Source organism: Clinocottus analis, unplaced genomic scaffold, assembly GCF_023055335.1.
Source record: "Clinocottus analis isolate CAN_PGR_092001 unplaced genomic scaffold, fCliAna1.0.p SCAF_14, whole genome shotgun sequence".
Lineage (NCBI taxonomy): Eukaryota > Metazoa > Chordata > Actinopteri > Perciformes > Cottidae > Clinocottus > Clinocottus analis.
The window spans coordinates 206,244-222,500 of record NW_027175865.1 but is presented as its reverse complement, the minus strand read 5'-3'; the positions used below and the strand labels follow the sequence as shown (position 1 = coordinate 222,500).

Here is a 16,257-nt window from a genome sequence, read left to right as displayed (position 1 = left end):
CATATACTATATTTAAAATGTAAAACGTTGTTACCTCGCTGGATTAGTTTTCACTCTTCTGAATAAAAACTTCTTCTTTTTTTAAAACTCAATGGACCAGAAAAAAACACTTAAAAAACAGTACTTCAGTAGTTTTAAGTATTTATTTTTTTAATTACATTTTTTTTTAATTAGGTGTTTCGGTTTAAATTCAATGAAACATTCCTTAAGGCTCAAAGTGGTCGGTATTATTTATTTATTTTTTATTAGCTCACTTAACAGACACACTGGAAGGTCAAAGGTCAGAACGTTTCTGCAGCTCAATCAATTTAATGATTTTATTTTTATTTCACAAGCAGACTTTTACATATTTCCAACATGATTTAGAGAAGAACCACACATATAGAAAGTATAGAGAACATACAAAAATATATCTATTTTAATAACTCAATGAGTGCTAATTGGCATATTGATTCATTCAAATTTGAATATTCACGAGTCTTCAACCAACTCATTTTAATTCATTTTCTTAAAGAAGGAGTAATGTGTTTCCAAATAAAGACTTTTAAAGAATCATAAGCAGCAGAAACACTTATGATAGTAAAACATTCATTACATTTGCTTAAAACATTGCATGAAAAATGTTTGTATTTAAGAATAAACACAAATTAATAACTCAAATAATCTGCCAGGTCACAGTGTTCATCTATAAAGTAATAAATTACTCATAATAATACATGAACATGTGTATTTCCAGCAGTGTTATATCAATAAAAGCAGATATACCAAACTACCTATCACTCACTCTGAGTACTCTGTGTACTCTGAGTACTTTAAACTTTTAGTAAACTTAAAGCTACTAAATGAAAACCTTCTTTTAGACTTTTAAACTGAAATCACATCTTCCATAAAAACAAGAGCAGATTCAGTTATGAGACGACGTGATTATTGATTATCATCAGCGAGTCTAAACTTTAGGCGGAGACAAAATAAGAAAAATAAACAATTACATTCAATAAAGGGCGTCAAAATCACACTTAAACTTATTCATTTTTAAGTCTTTTTTTTTTAAGCCTTTTGTGAAAAGACTGAAAAGTTTCCCTCCCAAAAAACATTTAAAACATTAACTATTTAGTTAATTAATTTTCTGTTTGCAGTTCAATATTTGAATTAATAAATACATTTAAGGGATCGTTCTTTTTTGTTTTTTTAGAGTAATCGGAAAAAATGACAGAAACGTCATAAACCAATATAGTTAATGTGTATTAAGAAGGGGGGTGTGTGTGTGTGTGTGTGTGTGTTCACTACGAACACCCAAACAGACGGATTCTTATCGTCCTGAAACTATTTTAATAGGTTTTAGCAGAACTCGAGTGTAGTCCGTTAGAACAAGTCGAATGAGTAGCAATGTTTAGTTTAGCTTATGAATGTTGTTTGTGTTTGTTGCTTATTGTTAATAAATTGTGGACGTCGTGGAAAGAGAAGTTCCCTGTTCCTTTGGTTCCGTCGGCCAAAGGAACCCTGGACGCGGTTCTGCTGTCGTGTTACACGCCAACAGCTGCGGCGCTCGGTTCCCCGCTCGGTTTCATGAGGCTGCTGGACTCGGACCCGCTCGGTTCCCCGCTCGGTCCAATGGGGCTGCTGTACTCGGACCACCTCGGTTCCTCGCTCGGTCCCATGAGGCTGCTGGTCTGGGACCCGTCCGGACTCGTGTCATCGGCTGCTCAGGGTTGAAGGGAAGTTTTATTAATATTTTAATTATTTAATAAACGTGAATTTGAGGCGTTATATTCATAATTTATTAGAATCCATACCAGGGTAATAAAGCACTTACCTTTTTTAAGTGGTTTTTCTGTTGAAGTTAAAAAAACACACAAATGGTTAAAAACACACAACTGAATATTTCTGTCCATTCAGATATTTTAATATTCTATAAATCCATTAAAATCAGTAAGTTATCTGAAGCTTTAATTAAAAAGAGACTCACTGGATTCGGTGCTGTCCAGAGTCTCATGCGAACCTGCGAAGAAAATACAATCAATGTAAAAAAAATCATACAAAATAAATAAAAAGGCTTTCTTATGTGATACAAATGATAAAAGAGAACTTAAATAGATAAACAATAAAATATATTTTAAAAGCTTTCTTCTTGAAATGTTGCTGTTGGACGTATAAACGAAATGAGAAATGTTTGTCTTTTTAAAACTGATGAAAGAAATAAACATCAACAACAGAGGGTCTGTTTTAAAAGCTGGACTTTGATTGACAGGTGGAGGAAGCAGCGACGCCACCTGTCAATCAAAGTCCAGCTTTTAAAACAAAACCTTTTGTTTTCATCAATGGAGATAAAAATGAAGAATATTCTAATTATCACTTGAACGGATGTAGATTATAATATGTGCAGAACTTTACCCGTCATGCAAACACACGTACTGTCCCTTTAAGAGAAGCAGAGCGCTTACCTGCTTTGAAGACACTGTCCAACATTCCTGAAAACAAACACAATATATTAACACAAAGCGTGGGAATGATCCGTTTGAGGACAATCTGAAGTCGGCGCGTCAGAGCAGAGGGACTCAAATCGTTTGATCTTCTGGATTTACATTCAAAACATTGAAGTTCTGGTGAACTCTAAACATTGTAGGAGACAATAGACACTGCAGTAGGGATGGTGGAGCTGCTCAACCAGACCATTAACCCACTGGCAGGCTCCCAGTCCACACTGGTGTCATTCCCCGTGACCTCTGAACGCCTCACGCTCTCATAAAGTAATAACAGACTTTGCACCCGATGGTGAATCCACATCAGAAGTACTATGGAGTAAATAAGTACACTGAATACTGCGTCTCAGCATTTCACCCAGTGTGAACGTCACGCCGGAGAGTGAAGCTCCATATTAAACATTAACACATGTAACACATTAACACCTATCACACTTACCTCCCTTATACAAGACAAGACCCACAACAACCAAGAGGATCACGAAGACAAAGATGCCGACGCTGACGCCGACGCCGACGCCGATCCCTGAACCAACATCAGGAAGAGAGTGATCTAAAACACACAAGAGAGAGATGTAAACACACAAAAGAGTGGTATAAAAACACACAAAAGAGTGGTATAAAAACACACGCTGTGTATGTATGTATATTTTTTTTTCTTTACGATACACTTGGTTTTTAGTCTGTTTTAAGCAGATAACAGACACCTGGATATTAAGCGAACACAACAACACGGCGAGCAGCAGAAACAATACAAGACAACAACTCCCATGATGCCGCGCTGCCACAGGTTCTCACCCCACTTCTTCTCCAGGTGCAGCCCGGAGGCGGCGTGCCTCACTTCACAGGTGTAGGTGGACTTGTCGGTCCTCAGGATGTGCACGCTGTCCCTCCTCTGGAAGGTGTCGTCCCCGTTGGGCAGCGGGCCCGTGGAGCGCAGCCCGTCGACCGGGTGCAGGACGCGCTCGTCCCTCTTGATCCACAGCTCGATCTCTTTGGGGAAGAAGCCGGTGGCCATGCAGGACAGCTCCACGTTGGCCTCCACCGCGGTGTTGCGCGTGTACACGTACACGTCGGGAGCCGCTGCGGGGGGGGGGGGGAGGGGGGGGGGAGGGGGGGAGGGGGGGGGACCAGGAAGTGAGTCGTCTTCATTGTACGGAATGAGCACGAGAACCCGGACGCCAGATTGAACTTCCTGTCTCACATTGAGCTGTCTGGTTTATACAAGAGGTCAGTGAACGCCCCTCTGCTAGGTACTAAAGAGGCTTAGCTTAGCTTTAGCTTAGCGGAGGAGCCTTTTGTTGTATTTCCTCGTGAGGACACTAGTCCTCACGAAGACACTAGTCCTCCTTTAGCGTAGTGGAGGAGACGACTAAGCGTCCTCATGAGGACGCTAGTCCTCCTTTAGCTTAGCGGAGGAGACGGCTAAGCATCCTCACTCGGACACTAGGCTTTTAGCTTCGTGGAGGAGACGATTAAGTGTCCTCACGAAGACACTAGTCCTTTAGCTTAGCAAAGGATATGACTAAGCGTCCTCACTAAGACACTAGTCCTTTAGCTTAGCAAAGGATATGACTAAGCGTCCTCACTAGGACACTAATCCTCTAGCTTAGTGGAGGAGACGACTAAGCGTCCTCACTAGGACACGAGTCCTTTAGCTTAGCAGAGGCTTAGCACTAGGACGCTAGTCCTTTAGCTTAGTGAAGGAATTGACTTAGCGTCCTCACTAGGACACGAGTCCTTTAGCTTAGTGAAGGAGACGGCTAAGCGTCCTCACAGAGGTGTTTCTGGTCATACGTACTAGCATTCTTTAGCTGCTCCTCCTGGTACGTTAAAAACTGCTGCATCCAGTTGACGCACTCCTTCTCCAGGTATCCTTTGGTGTATTCCTTCAGCTCCTGGACATCGTCCCACTTCCTCTTGGTCTGTATCGCCGCGTCGATCGGCGCCACCCAGGTGGCGTGGGCGTCGTCGAAGGACAGGAAGTCGTTCCCGTCGTAGCTGTACATGTCCGTGCCGCGCGTGAACTTGATCTTGCCGTTGGGCTGCGTGATGCCTTCACAGCCGTGACGCCACTGCAGGACATGGACGTCTGGAGGGTTGTGAACAAACACTCAGGACACATGTAGGAATGAAAGAGTAAAGTTCTGGAAATGACTAGCGGGATTGTCTCACCCGAGTCGTTCTGCCTCAGACGGCCCTTCAGGATGTTGATGTTGACCTTGAACCACTGCTGCTTGCTCAAGCGGGACTGTGTTCCCTTCTCCCAGTAGTCCTTGGGGAGCTGCTCCCTCATCCAGTCCTGCGCGGGAACCTTCTTCTTGCCGTCGCTGTCGAAGTAGTCGATCATCTTGTTGTCCAGCAGGCCCATGGCCGTGAACTCGTGGATGCCCGGCAGCTCCACGGGCCTGGAGAAGGCCGTGTAGATGTAGGAGAGGGAATGATGCTCCGCCGACTCTGCAGGATATTTACCACACGAAGAAGCATGTGAGCACCACAGCTGATCACGAAGAGCCAGATTTGTATTTCATTTAAATTTTTTCAATTAGAATTGTATTTTTCAAATTGTGTATATATATATATATATATATATATATATATATATATATATATATATATATATATATATATTCTGATAAAAAAAAGAAAAAAGGTATACAAATATTGCATGCTTTTTCTGTAAAAAGTATTGCACGCTTTTATTTTAAAGTAATGTTATCAGAACAATACAACACTCTGGAGAAACAGCACGTTAACATACATACATATATAGTTTATACATCTGTTTTATTTTTATTTTTAACGTACCACCTTTAGAGACATTTAGAGAACAGAGTTTAAAGTACGCACTAGTGTGTAAACGGCATGAATGTCTGTACTTCTACACTCTCAGATATCTGTATCAGCAACGAGCTCCAGGTACAAGTACATGAACCTGCAGCTCTACTTTGTTTTCATCTCATCAGCTGTTGCTCATCGAGTGAGAATCTGAACAATGTGGTTTGTTCACTTTGTGAGAGCAGCCTCTGAACCGGTTGAGTCAGAGGCTGCTCTTCATATTCAAGCTACAAGGACTGGATGAATAATCACGTTTAAACACGCTGATCGCTGTCAGGCACCAACAGACTGAGAAATATATTAAATACATTAATACATACTATATATATATATATATATATATATATATATATATATATATATATATATATATATACACACACACACACAATACATTGATTCAATATTTTAAATAAATTAAATATAGCACTTTAACAAACTTTTTTTCTAGGATTTTAGGGAGTTAAGATGTTTAAATAAAAGATTAATCGATCGGGGAAAAACCCTGAAGTGTTATTGATTTTAGCTTTTCAGTGAACTTTATAGCTGATTATGAGAAATACAATTTAATATATGAAATACATTTTATACATTAAATATAGTAAATACATGAAATACAATAAATGTATGAAATACATGAAATATATTAAATGTACTAAACACATTCAATATATTGAATATAATTAATATATTCAATACATTACATACATTCAATACGTTACATATAAACGTTAGTACTTTAACAAACTATTTAATATTCTTAGGTTTTAGAAAGACATTTTAACATTGTATCAGGTAATAAAACATGTATAAATGATTAATCGATCATAAAAATACCCGGATGTGTTATTGAGTTTAGCTTCGCAGTATACTTCATGACGACATAACACGCAATTAACTTAATCCACATGTAAAGTTTGTTTTGATGGCCTAAAGGAGAACAACGCAAACTAAACAAAAGAATAAAAACACTCAGTGTCCGTTTTAACAAATTAAATCATTTTCAAAGTCCTATTTTTTTTACTTTCACTTTTGACCGGAGTCGCGTGAAGAAGAACGGAACTCACCGCAGTTCGCCGCCATTGTCCCCCAAAGGAGAAGCGCGAGGACCGGACCCATCGTGCTGCCGGCTCCTCTCTCCTTCACAAAGAGTTTACCGGTCTGTAAACACAGCTCACCGGTCTGTTAACACAGCTCACCGGTCTGTTAACACAGCTCACCGGTCTGTTAACACAGCTCACCGGTCGGTTGCACCGTCGTTTCTCTCTGGTCGCGTCGTCTGCTTCCTACTTCTGTCAACAAGACGCCGCGTTCACGGGCTGCTCGTGCACGAGAGACGTGTGGCGCATTTTATTAAAACTGTAAAAAAAAAAAAAAAATTAAAAAAAAATCCCATGGTTTGTATTTAAATAACTGTAAAAAAAAACAAAAAACAACATTCAACATATATAATTTCATGAAGTTAAAATAAAGAGACAGAGAAATGATTTAAAACACTACATTGAATTAAATTAAATGATTTTTGTACTACCAAAAAATCACAAATAAATTAAATGAATGCTTTGCACTCATTTAAATTCGTAGATAGACTCAATCATTAATCAGTAATTTTCGTTTCTGAGAATAGAGACATTAGAGGACCACTTGCTTTATCCACGGTGGTTGGTGGTTTGATATTGCCATTATGGCAGATTTACGAGTGCCCATGAACGCAGCATGTCTGCAGCTTTGTGGTTAAAGGAAACTTTAACTTCCTTGAGTTGTTGTTTTGTTGTGATTACGTAATTGTTACAAAGCAGCAGTGTGAACTTAGTTAGATAAATTATGTTTTTAATGAGTGTATATTACTTTACTGTTATGATTAATAGGAAATGTATATATGTATTACATATATATATATATATATATATATATATATATATATATATATATATATATATATATACACACCATTTGAAAAATAGAATTCTAATTGAAAAAATTTCAATGAAATACAAAAACAATACATTTTAATATTTTTTTTTAACATAACATTATTATATTACACCCTTTATTGCGATAACTAGTAAAGCAACGAAGTACATTGATGAGCCGTCAACGCGTTTAAACCCCGCAAACTGTCTAAAACAGAAAAGAAGTAAATAAACCAGAGAAATGTATCAGAGAAAGAGAGTCAGCTGCGCGCGCACCGCTGTTTTGGGTTCCGCGCGAATCCTCCAATCACGTTACTTCAATAGGTTGCTAGTCAATTACGTTACAGCAGGTTGTCGGACAGAAACGCTCATATTACACTTGGCTACAATACACAAGTTAAGTGCTTTAAAGGTACTTTACTTGACTATTTCCATTTAATTATACTGTATACGTATACTTCACTACATTTTGGAAGCCAGTATTGTACTTTTTACTTATTATATTATATTTTACAGCATTTTACAGTCAGTTGCAATATAAAAAAGCACAAATCAACTGGTCTCAACATGTCTTTATTTATTTACACCAAAGTAACACACACACAATTCTGTTATATATATATATGTATCTATATTATGTACATAACTTATTACACCGTGAGACTTTGACAGGAATACTTTTACATTTGGTGGAGAAGCTGAAACACATTTCAGTTCAATGACTTCGATGTGAAGCTTCGAGTTTCCCTCCAGACGGCGTCTTCAAGCTGAGCATCACTTCCTGTGTTCAACATGTCCTGTAACTGAAAGCAACAACCCGTTGACCAACTTTACCAGCAACGTTGTGCTTTCCATCAATCATTAAAAGAAGGTTTTCCTCTTTCCTCTGACTCGTTTCCTTTTTCCTCTGACTCGTCTCCTCTGTCCTCTGACTCGTCTCCTCTTTCCGCTGACTCGTCTCCTCTTTCCTCTGACTCGTCTCCTCTTTCCTCTGACTCGTCTCCTCTTTCCGCTGACTCGTCTCCTCTGTCCTCTGACTCGTCTCCTCTGTCCTCTGACTCGTCTCCTCTTTCCGCTGACTCGTCTCCTCTGTCCTCTGACTCGTCTCCTCTGTCCTCTGACTCGTCTCCTCTGTCCTCTGACTCGTCTCCTCTTTCCTCTGACTCGTCTCCTCTTTCCTCTGACTCGTCTCCTCTTTCCTCTGACTCGTCTCCTCTTTCCGCTGACTCGTCTCCTCTGTCCTCTGACTCGTCTCCTCTTTCCGCTGACTCGTCTCCTCTTTCCTCTGACTCGTCTCGTCTTTCCGCTGACTCGTCTCCTCTGTCCTCTGACTCGTCTCCTCTGTCCTCTGACTCGTCTCCTCTGTCCTCTGACTCGTCTCCTCTTTCCTCTGACTCGTCTCCTCTGTCCTCTGACTCGTCTCCTCTGTCCTCTGACTCGTCTCCTCTTTCCTCTGACTCGTCTCCTCTGTCCTCTGACTCGTCTCCTCTGTCCTCTGACTCGTCTCCTCTGTCCTCTGACTCGTCTCCTCTTTCCTCTGACTCGTCTCCTCTTTCCTCTGACTCGTCTCCTCTTTCCGCTGACTCGTCTCCTCTGTCCTCTGACTCGTCTCCTCTTTCCGCTGACTCGTCTCCTCTTTCCTCTGACTCGTCTCGTCTTTCCGCTGACTCGTCTCCTCTGTCCTCTGACTCGTCTCCTCTGTCCTCTGACTCGTCTCCTCTGTCCTCTGACTCGTCTCCTCTTTCCTCTGACTCGTCTCCTCTGTCCTCTGACTCGTCTCCTCTGTCCTCTGACTCATCTCCTCTTTCCTCTGACTCGTCTCCTCTGTCCTCTGACTCGTCTCCTCTTTCCTCTGACTCGTCTCCTCTGTCCTCTGACTCGTCTCCTCTGTCCTCTGACTCGTCTCCTCTTTCCTCTGACTCGTCTCCTCTGTCCTGCCCCCTCCCCTCGTCAGCGCCTCTCCGTCCATCATCCTCTGTCGCTCCATCTTTTCCTCCCGAAGCGGAACCCAAAGCCTCCTTTCTCCCGGCTGACGGCCTGCAGGCCTCCTGCGATGGAGGTCAGCGCCTCCTTCCTCCTCCCTCCTTCCTCGCCGTCTCCTCCCTCCTGATAGTTCAGTCCCTCCAGAGAGAGGCTCGCGGGGAAGGGTGACAGCGGCCGGCCCGCCAGGTCTCCTCTCTGGGCCCTCACCAGGACCTCTTCCTCCCATGTCTCGCTCTCCTCTTCCTCCTCCACTTCCTCCTCCTCTTCCTCCTCCATGGGCCTGAGCATGGCCGACCGGGGGTCTCGAGACCGTTCAGCAAGTGGGGCGCTCTCCAGCGGCGCGCCCTCCGGCGAGGCGCCCTCCGGCGAGGCGCCCTCCGGCGAGGCGCTCTTCGGCGGGGCTGTAGGGTCGTGGGGGGACGACGTGGCGGCCCACGGGACGAGGAAGAGGAGGGTGAGGAAGAGGAGGGCAAGCTCGGAGGCGCCGAGACGGAAAGAAAGTCTCATCTGGAAAGAAGAAGAAGTATTTCTTAAAGAGACAATTAGTTCAATTCGGCAAGAAACATTTAATCAAAAGTGTAAAATAAACACAAAAAGTAAAAACAAAAAGAACAAGAAGAACCAGATGAACCAGAAGAACCAGAAGCAGAACAACAAGAAGAACCAGAAGCAGAACCAGAGCGTCTCGTCTCACCTTGTGTGGCGCTCTAACTTCTTGCATCTGATCTGATGTTCGCCGCCTCAAACCTTTTTAAACCCCGCCCTCCTTGCTGCCGGCTCCCGATTGGTCGCTCGCCGCCTGACGCACGCCGGTCATAACCTTCATTCTTTCAGCCCAGAAACCTGCGGCGGTCCACTTCAGCGCCGGGGGGCCCGAGTGTCGCCCTAATTACCCGCCTGATTGGGGAGCCAATTCACAAAAGGAAGGAAGCGGCGGCCGCTTCATTAGGACGCCGCGAAGCTGCTTTATGAGTGTGTGTGTGTGTGTTAGTGTGTGTGTGTGTGTGTGTGTGTGTGTTTGTGTGTGTGTTTGTGTGTGTGTGTGCGAGGCCGCTTTGTGGCTGAAGGTTGTCTCCTGAGAGGTCGCAGCTCACCTGGAAGAATCCGAGCCGGCCGTTCAAACATTCATTTGTCGCCAATTAGACGACAAAAAAGGATTCGCAGTCGGAAACGATTCATAACTTTAAGGCTTTTTTTTTTTAAATTAAAAGTTCAGAAGGAGAAGCTTTCAAATCGTTTCACAGAAGTTTGAGGTTAAAACATTATTTTTTTTGTAATTTTTTGTAATCTTTTTGTAATTGTTTTGTATTTCTTTGTAATTTTTTAAAATGTTTTACATTTTTTTAAAATATTTTTTTTGTAAATTCTTTGTAATTTTTTTGTAGTTTTTTGTTTTTCTTTGTTTGGACGATGGAAAGAAAACTTGTGTTTTATTATTTTGTCTCTTGCGTCTGTAGATTTCTCTTAAAACTCTAAAATGTGCCGTTACATAACACCTCATTTGCATATTTAAACATAAAACCTTCAAAAGTTGTAACACAATAAATGCTCCTCTTAGTGTGAGAGATGAAGTGGTGAAGTGTCATGGTGGTGTCTATGAGTTCATGTGTTCACCTCTTCATCAGTCTTCATCATCCTGTCACTAAACTTCTCTTTAAAGACGTTTGTTCACACGTTCATGAGCTCGTTTAGACTTCATTCATTAATATAAACCTGGAGGAAACAGATTATTTTCATGACATATGAATTTGTTTTCTTTGTGATACAAAGAGAAAAACCTCTGAATGTCAAACAAGAATGTTGAAACAAGATTTGTTTGCGTTGAACAAAGAAGAAACTCGGAGGAAGAAGTTTGTTTTATTCACACAAACAAACAGGAAGCAGAGAACCTTGAATCAGGTCTTTCACGTTGGTTCTGGCGCCCCCTGTGGACGCTCGGTCACATCACGACCGCGAGCATCAAAATATACAATTAGTACTCATTTTCAAGAATGGGCCACTTCAGAATAATTGTTTTATCACTATTGATTATTGAATGTGTGATCGGGTGAAGGATCAACTCATTTCAATGACTTCATATTCATAGAGTTTTGGAAACAGTGAAAGGTCCATAATCTAGTTTTTCCTGAGCTTTCAGCTTCAACGCATGAACTTCATCAAGCTCATCATGACATGATTTCCTTCACTAAAGTAAAAGTACTTATACCACAGTACAAAAATACTCCAGTACAAGTAAAAATCCTGCATTCATTTGAGTAAAAAGTGTGTAATCAGCTCAAAAAAAGGACATTTATTGCTGCTTTTTAAGTGTTGTGGAGCCAATCTTGGATATTTTGTCCAGTACATTAGTAGAATACTACTGCATCATAGTATACAAGTATTTAATGATTCATTGAATAAAGAAGCGTTGAGTAGTAAAAAAGTAAAACCTCTAAAAAGTGAAACAGAAGTATTCTATTTAAGTCAAATGTAGTAATATAATTAATACAATTAGTTTTATTCCACCACAAACATTCAAGGATTTCTATGACGTCATCGACTCACTTTACAAACTAGTTTTTATTTTTGAGTCCATCATGCTTCCCACGCTGGAGGACACGCCGCAGCAGTTATTGATTGATGAATTGATCCATCAGTCTATGAAGTGACTGATGACCGAGAAAGAAAACCCAAACATTTCCTGTTTTTCCAGAAAGCATTCAACTCTTACTTTGAAAATCCGAGGCGGTGGTGCAGGGACCCTGGACTAGCAGTAATGTGGCCTGAAGGGACTGTGAGGATCAACTCCCCCCTCCGCTCCTCCTCCGGCCTCCTCAAAGTCCTCGTAGGCCTCCAGGGAGGAGAGCCCCCCCGGTGCACTCTGGGAGTCGTAGTCCGGGTAGAAGGCCGGACTCCCCGCCGGCTCGCCCAGCGGCGCGGTGAGCAGGGACAGCTGCAGCTGGTCGATGGTGCTGGAGGGGGGAGGGGCCAGCGGTCGGTCCGGCGGGGGGGAAGGGCCCCCGGTGAGGCCTCCAGGGGCCCCGAGCGCCCAGGAGGCCTCACCGGGGGGGGCGGAGGGCGAGTCCACCTGAGAGTCGTCCGTCGTGACGGAGCGCCGCAGTTTAGCTCGAGCATTTTGGAACCACACCTGAGGGAGAGAGAGAAAGAGAGAGAGAGAGAGAGAGGGAGAGAGAGAGAGAGAGAGAGAGAGAGAGAGAGGGAGAGAGAGGGGAGGGAGAGTTATGCTAGCGTGACCACGAACATGCGCTGTGATTGGCCGGTGGGCCAGTGGGACTTCTGTCAACAGAAAGCTAGCTAGCTGCTAGCAGAAGTCAGCTAGCTGCTAACAGAACTCAGCAGCAGTAAGAAGAGTTCAGGCTGAAACAAGAGACGTTTTGACATGTTTTAAGCATCTTGCTCAAGGACACATTGACGCTGGCTAGCGGGGCCGGGGATTGAACCACTGATCCTCTGATTGAAGGACGACGCCTGCTCACCACTGCGCCTCGGTTGTGTATTCATGTGAACTATATTAGACGGCACTGAAGGCCGAGGTGGAACATGCACGGCCAGAGACGTATACGACGTCGCTACGTCCTCCTCAGTCCTCACACGGTCACTTCCTGTCCCCTGGTTGCAAGAGCAACCAAGATGGCCGTGTGCTTGGTACCTGCAGGACTCTCTTGGGGAGGCCGGTCTTGTGCGCGAGGCAGTTCCAGTCTTTGCCGTCCGGATTGTGCTTCTGGGCGAAATACGACTCCAGCGCTCGGAGCTGCTCGCTGCGGAAACACGTCCTGATTCGCTTCGTCCGCCTGCGGGTCCGCCCACCCGCCGCCCTGTCGTCCAATCGGGGCTCAGGACTGCTGACGGACTCCTCCCCCTCACCTGACAACTGGTGTTGAGCTGATTCACAGGTAGAGGAGAGGAGGGACACGTCTTTTAATTTAAAGAGACAACCAACGAATTAATGTCATGTTTTATTTATTCATGCATTTATTGTTTTTTTATTTGTATGCATTTATTTATGTACACACACACACACACACACACACACACACACACACACACACACAGACCTTCTTTCAGACCCGGGTAAGGCTGGGCATCCCGTGGTACTGGGACACTCCCATCACCATAGTGGGACTGACAGTAGAGGCTCCGGCCCTGCAGGCAGTACAGGTTCCCCGGTAACAACGTCACGTCACACTCCTGAGAGACAGAACATGGAACTATTATATATATATATATATATATATATATATATATATATATATATAGATAGATAGATAGATAGATAGATAGATAGATAGATAGATAGATAGATAGATAGATAGATGGTTCTAGGTGGTTCTACCTGGCAGGAGAAGCAGTGAGGATGGAAGGTCAGTTCCCCGGACCTCATGACCAGAGCGGAGGCTGGGATTGGCTGGAAGCAGCGAGCGCACTGACCGCCTCCAAACATCCTGAGCAGGTGGGAAGCCAACAATGACATCATCAGATATAGGAGAACCTTCCCCAGGAGACCCTTCCCCAGGAGAACCCTGCACTGACCTGCAGTAGTCCTGCTGGCAGTACACGCTGCCGTCCCTCCAGAACAGCGACGGCTGCGCCTGCAGCTCGCAGCGGCAGCGGCTGCAGCGCAGGCAGGCGGCGTGCCACGCGCAGCCGGCCGCCAGCAGGAAGAAGCGGTCGCACACCTGCTCGCCGCAACCGGCGCACGTCATCGGATCCCGGACGGACACGGAGGACGAGGTCTGGGACGAGGTTCAAAAACATTAATGTCACTCAAAACACGATTAAATGAAACATTACAGAACCTTTAAAAAAAACACCCATTGATATTTTACTTTGATGAAGTGAAGCAGAACAAAGTTACAGAGGGTTTAGAACAGAGAACGTTCAGGAGAGGACTCAATGGCCCCAATGAGTCCAACGGGTCCAATGACCCTAATGAGTCCAATGGGTCCAATGGGTCCAATGACCCTAATGAGTCCAATGGGTCCAATGGGTCCAATGGGTCCAATGGGTCCAATGACCCCAATGAGTCCAATGGGTCCAATGACCCTAATGAGTCCAATGGGTCCATTGGGTCCATTGGGTCCTTTAGGGCCATGTAGTATATCTATACTACTTGTACATTGAGTTCTTGGTACTTGCTCACATCCTCTACAGCGGCACTTTCCTCCGCCTGGCTGCCGCCCTCCGGCCCCGCCCCTTCTGGCCCCGCCCCTTCTGGCCCCGCCCCATCCGCCTCGTCCCCAAGGTCGTTGAGGTCGCCGAGGTCAGCGCCGTACAGCAGGTCCTCCAGGGCGCGGTCGTCTGCCGACATCATGATTGTCCGGAGGAGGTTTTAATCGTCCACTTGGTAATCACCGTCCTCGTTAGAGAGCCGCACGCACGCCGGCAACGCCGCTATTAATAAACAACAACAACAATTTTCAATTATTAATGTTTAATTGTGTTAAAGCTTTCCTTTGCTCTTCTCTCCCACTGAAGCTCCTCAAACTGTTAAACTGTGAAACTGAAATGTTAAAGACTTTAATATCTGAAATAAGCTCGTGTGATGTCGCCGTAAGACGTTCTCATTTTATTTTATACGACTTTAAATTGTTTCTCCTTATGAACATGTTGATGTAAATCATAAAAAACAATAATTATTTATACATGAGAAAATAACATGTTTTATTATTATTTTATAGCATTTTAATTTAACAGAGAAACTAGCATCTGGTAGACAATGTTTATTATTAATAATTATATCTTTACTTTTTACACTAACTTTATGAATGTTTATTAAATATTACACAAAACGATTCATGTTTCATTAGGATCTCAGCTGGTAATCACAGTTTATTAATCTCATTTACTGTTCATGAATTTATATCTTTGATATTCTTATTTGTACTTTAAGTTATTTTTAGGTTTTTTTTAGTATGAGGAGAATTAAAAATATACAAACTTAAGTAAAGTCAGAAAAGTTTCAGCTCATAAACATTCTATAAAATAATGACGTTGACATTATTGAAATTATTGAAAATATATATTTTAACATAATATAGGAAATGATATTGTTTCATCCGTTCTTCTGTTTCACAGGATTACAAACAAAACAATAAAACATTTGAAGATGCAATTTTCATCCTTTTTCTCCAAGAATTTAAGATTGAAGATATTAGTGTCATAAACAGATTACAGATTACAGATTACCCTGATCAGAACTCTTCTTCATCCGGTGAGGAAGACGAGGAGCTCTTACCTGTTGAGGCTCCGGTCGGTTCCTCCGTACGAACGCTTCAGACGACGCCCGGAGTCTTGATGGCTTTCCTTCCTTCCTTCCTCCCTCCCTTGCTCCAGGTGTCTCCTCAACCCTCGTCGTGGGTTCTGGGATCAGGTTCCACTCGTCTCTGGGACTCGCCGCCGCCGACCTGATCTGCCTCCACCAATCACGGCCCCCCGGCGGCCGGCTCACCTGGGCCTCCGGGTCTCCCGGGCCTCCGGCTCACACCTGGAAACGAGCGCGGCGGCAACGGGGCGACCGGATTGGCCGCCCGGCGAGCAGATGGGTGGGGGCGGAGGCGGGGCCGCACCCAGGGGACCAATTAAATACACAAACGGCCGTTTAGAGAGACGTCTGGGATCAAGCCGACGCCCCCAACACGCCGCTACTTCCTGTTAACGTCACCATGGAAACAACACATCCCTGCTTCCACCTGATTATCCAGTGAACGAAAAACACAGAAAATATATCAAATATATCAGATCAATAAGAGAGAGAACGTGAGAGAACATGAGAGAGAACAGATGAGAACATGAGAGAACATGAGAGAGAACAGATGAGAACGTGCGAGAACATGAGAGAGAACATGAGAGAACATGAGAGAACATGAGAGAGAACAGATGAGAACATGAGAGAACATGAGAGAGAGAACAGATGAGAACGTGCGAGAACATGAGAGAGAACATGAGAGAACATGAGACAACGTGAGAGAGAACATGTAAAAGAACATGAGAGAGAACATGAGAGAGAACAGATGAGAACATGAGAGAACATGAGAGAGAACATG

At 43.6% G+C, this 16,257-nt stretch overlaps 3 protein-coding genes across 3 annotated transcripts; all 3 read right to left on the bottom strand.

Moving 5' to 3' along the window:
- Window positions 1-303: 303 nt before the first annotated feature.
- On the bottom strand, window positions 304-6,612 carry LOC137784558 (H-2 class I histocompatibility antigen, Q10 alpha chain-like). The gene is made up of 9 exons (XM_068575334.1): window positions 6,386-6,612; window positions 4,656-4,937; window positions 4,282-4,572; window positions 3,279-3,563; window positions 2,920-3,033; window positions 2,442-2,468; window positions 1,967-1,999; window positions 1,814-1,831; window positions 304-1,699 (listed from the first exon to the last, which is right to left on the bottom strand). The coding sequence occupies exons 1-9, from the start codon at window positions 6,435-6,437 to the stop codon at window positions 1,524-1,526; spliced, it is 1,278 nt and encodes a 425-aa protein (XP_068431435.1). The 5' UTR covers window positions 6,438-6,612; the 3' UTR covers window positions 304-1,523.
- A 2,587-nt stretch (window positions 6,613-9,199) lies between these two features.
- Window positions 9,200-9,721, bottom strand: qrfp (pyroglutamylated RFamide peptide). Its single transcript, XM_068575338.1, has one exon. The coding sequence runs from the start codon at window positions 9,719-9,721 to the stop codon at window positions 9,200-9,202; it is 522 nt and encodes a 173-aa protein (XP_068431439.1).
- A 2,239-nt stretch (window positions 9,722-11,960) lies between these two features.
- On the bottom strand, window positions 11,961-15,748 carry LOC137784560 (LIM/homeobox protein Awh-like). Its single transcript, XM_068575336.1, has 7 exons — window positions 15,450-15,748; window positions 14,355-14,605; window positions 13,745-13,947; window positions 13,548-13,656; window positions 13,270-13,402; window positions 12,864-13,096; window positions 11,961-12,341 (listed from the first exon to the last, which is right to left on the bottom strand). Exons 2-7 carry the CDS (start codon window positions 14,523-14,525, stop codon window positions 11,961-11,963), a joined length of 1,230 nt encoding a protein of 409 aa, XP_068431437.1. The 5' UTR covers window positions 14,526-14,605; window positions 15,450-15,748.
- Between the last annotated feature and the right edge of the window lie 509 nt (window positions 15,749-16,257).

What these genes read in the sequence shown, in the direction of transcription:
- LOC137784558 (XM_068575334.1), bottom strand. Translation starts at nt 6,437, where the DNA reads ATGGGTCCGGTCCTCGCGCTTCTCCTTTGGGGGACAATGGCGGCGAAC. An exon ending in GGAGCAGCTAAAGAATGCTA is followed by an intron (nt 3,564 to 4,281) that starts GTACGTATGACC and finishes CCCCCCCCGCAG; the next exon opens with CGGCTCCCGACGTGTACGTG. An exon ending in GCACCTGGAGAAGAAGTGGG is followed by an intron (nt 3,034 to 3,278) that starts GTGAGAACCTGT and finishes TGTGTGTTTTAG; the next exon opens with ATCACTCTCTTCCTGATGTT.
- qrfp (XM_068575338.1), bottom strand. Translation starts at nt 9,721, where the DNA reads ATGAGACTTTCTTTCCGTCTCGGCGCCTCCGAGCTTGCCCTCCTCTTC.
- LOC137784560 (XM_068575336.1), bottom strand. Translation starts at nt 14,525, where the DNA reads ATGATGTCGGCAGACGACCGCGCCCTGGAGGACCTGCTGTACGGCGCT. An exon ending in TGCCAGCAGGACTACTGCAG is followed by an intron (nt 13,657 to 13,744) that starts GTCAGTGCAGGG and finishes CCACCTGCTCAG; the next exon opens with GATGTTTGGAGGCGGTCAGT. An exon ending in TTACCCGGGTCTGAAAGAAG is followed by an intron (nt 13,097 to 13,269) that starts GTCTGTGTGTGT and finishes CCTGTGAATCAG; the next exon opens with CTCAACACCAGTTGTCAGGT.